This window comes from Echinops telfairi, unplaced genomic scaffold (genome assembly GCF_000313985.2).
Source record: "Echinops telfairi isolate 266 unplaced genomic scaffold, ASM31398v2 ScPeMD7_18;HRSCAF=68, whole genome shotgun sequence".
Taxonomy (NCBI): domain Eukaryota; kingdom Metazoa; phylum Chordata; class Mammalia; order Afrosoricida; family Tenrecidae; genus Echinops; species Echinops telfairi.
In genome coordinates, this window is record NW_022103915.1 from 87665902 (window position 1) to 87666739 (window position 838).

At 37.4% G+C, this 838-nt stretch overlaps 1 protein-coding gene across 1 annotated transcript in view; it reads right to left on the reverse strand.

Moving 5' to 3' along the window:
- Positions 1-624: 624 nt before the first annotated feature.
- The window catches only part of LOC123521409 (olfactory receptor 11H1-like), a 13218-nt gene continuing 13004 nt past the window's right edge, over positions 625-838 (reverse strand). The window contains exon 3 of the mRNA XM_045287668.1: positions 625-836. Coding sequence (XP_045143603.1) covers positions 625-836 — 212 coding nt within the window. The remainder of the gene's footprint in view (positions 837-838) is intronic.

Genomic DNA, 838 nt, shown 5'->3' on the forward strand with positions numbered 1-838 from the left:
AGGTAATGACAAAATAGAAGAACAACAATCAGATAAGAGAAAGGCTTTGCTTCTTTTATTTTAAAGAAACAAAACAAACACAAGTTACACTTTTATAGATAGTTTGATTTATAAATGTCAGCGATCAAATAGAAGGAATGTTTATCATACATAAGCCATATGAAAAGTCTCAAAACAAAAAAGCACCTAACTATTCCTTAGCTAATAATCCACAGTTGAAGTGTTAAAGAGGGACACAATGGTTCTATTGACCTACACAATCTATTTTATCATTGTAAATGGTCCCATGAAACCCCCCAAGTCTACTGCCATCGAGTATACTTGAACTCATAAAGATTTTATAAGACAGAGTAGAACTGTCCTTTCTGTGTTTCCAGGGATGTAGATCATTATGGGAGCAGGAACCCACGTGCTTTTCCTATAGACCTACTGGTGGAACTGAACTGCTAAACCCCCAAACAACTAGGGCTCCTAAGGATCTCATAGATGTGGATATTAATAATATAAACAAATCAGTATCAATAGATACAATATCATTATTTCAAACTTTGGATAATTAGGCAATTCTGATTATTTATTGTAAGACTATAGTCACCTAATCATAGAGAAATCATATAGTCTCTCCTAGCTTATGCTAGAAAGCCCCACAACTTTCCTCAAGGCTGCTTTCATATCCTTATTCCGGAGGCTGTAGATGAGAGGGTTGAAGAGTGGGGTCACCATAGCATAGAACAATGTTGCAACTTTCTGCATCCCAGCAGAATGTCCGAGTCCTGGGCTCACATACATGACCATCAGGGAGCCATAGAACAGTGATACCACGGCCAAATGAGATCCA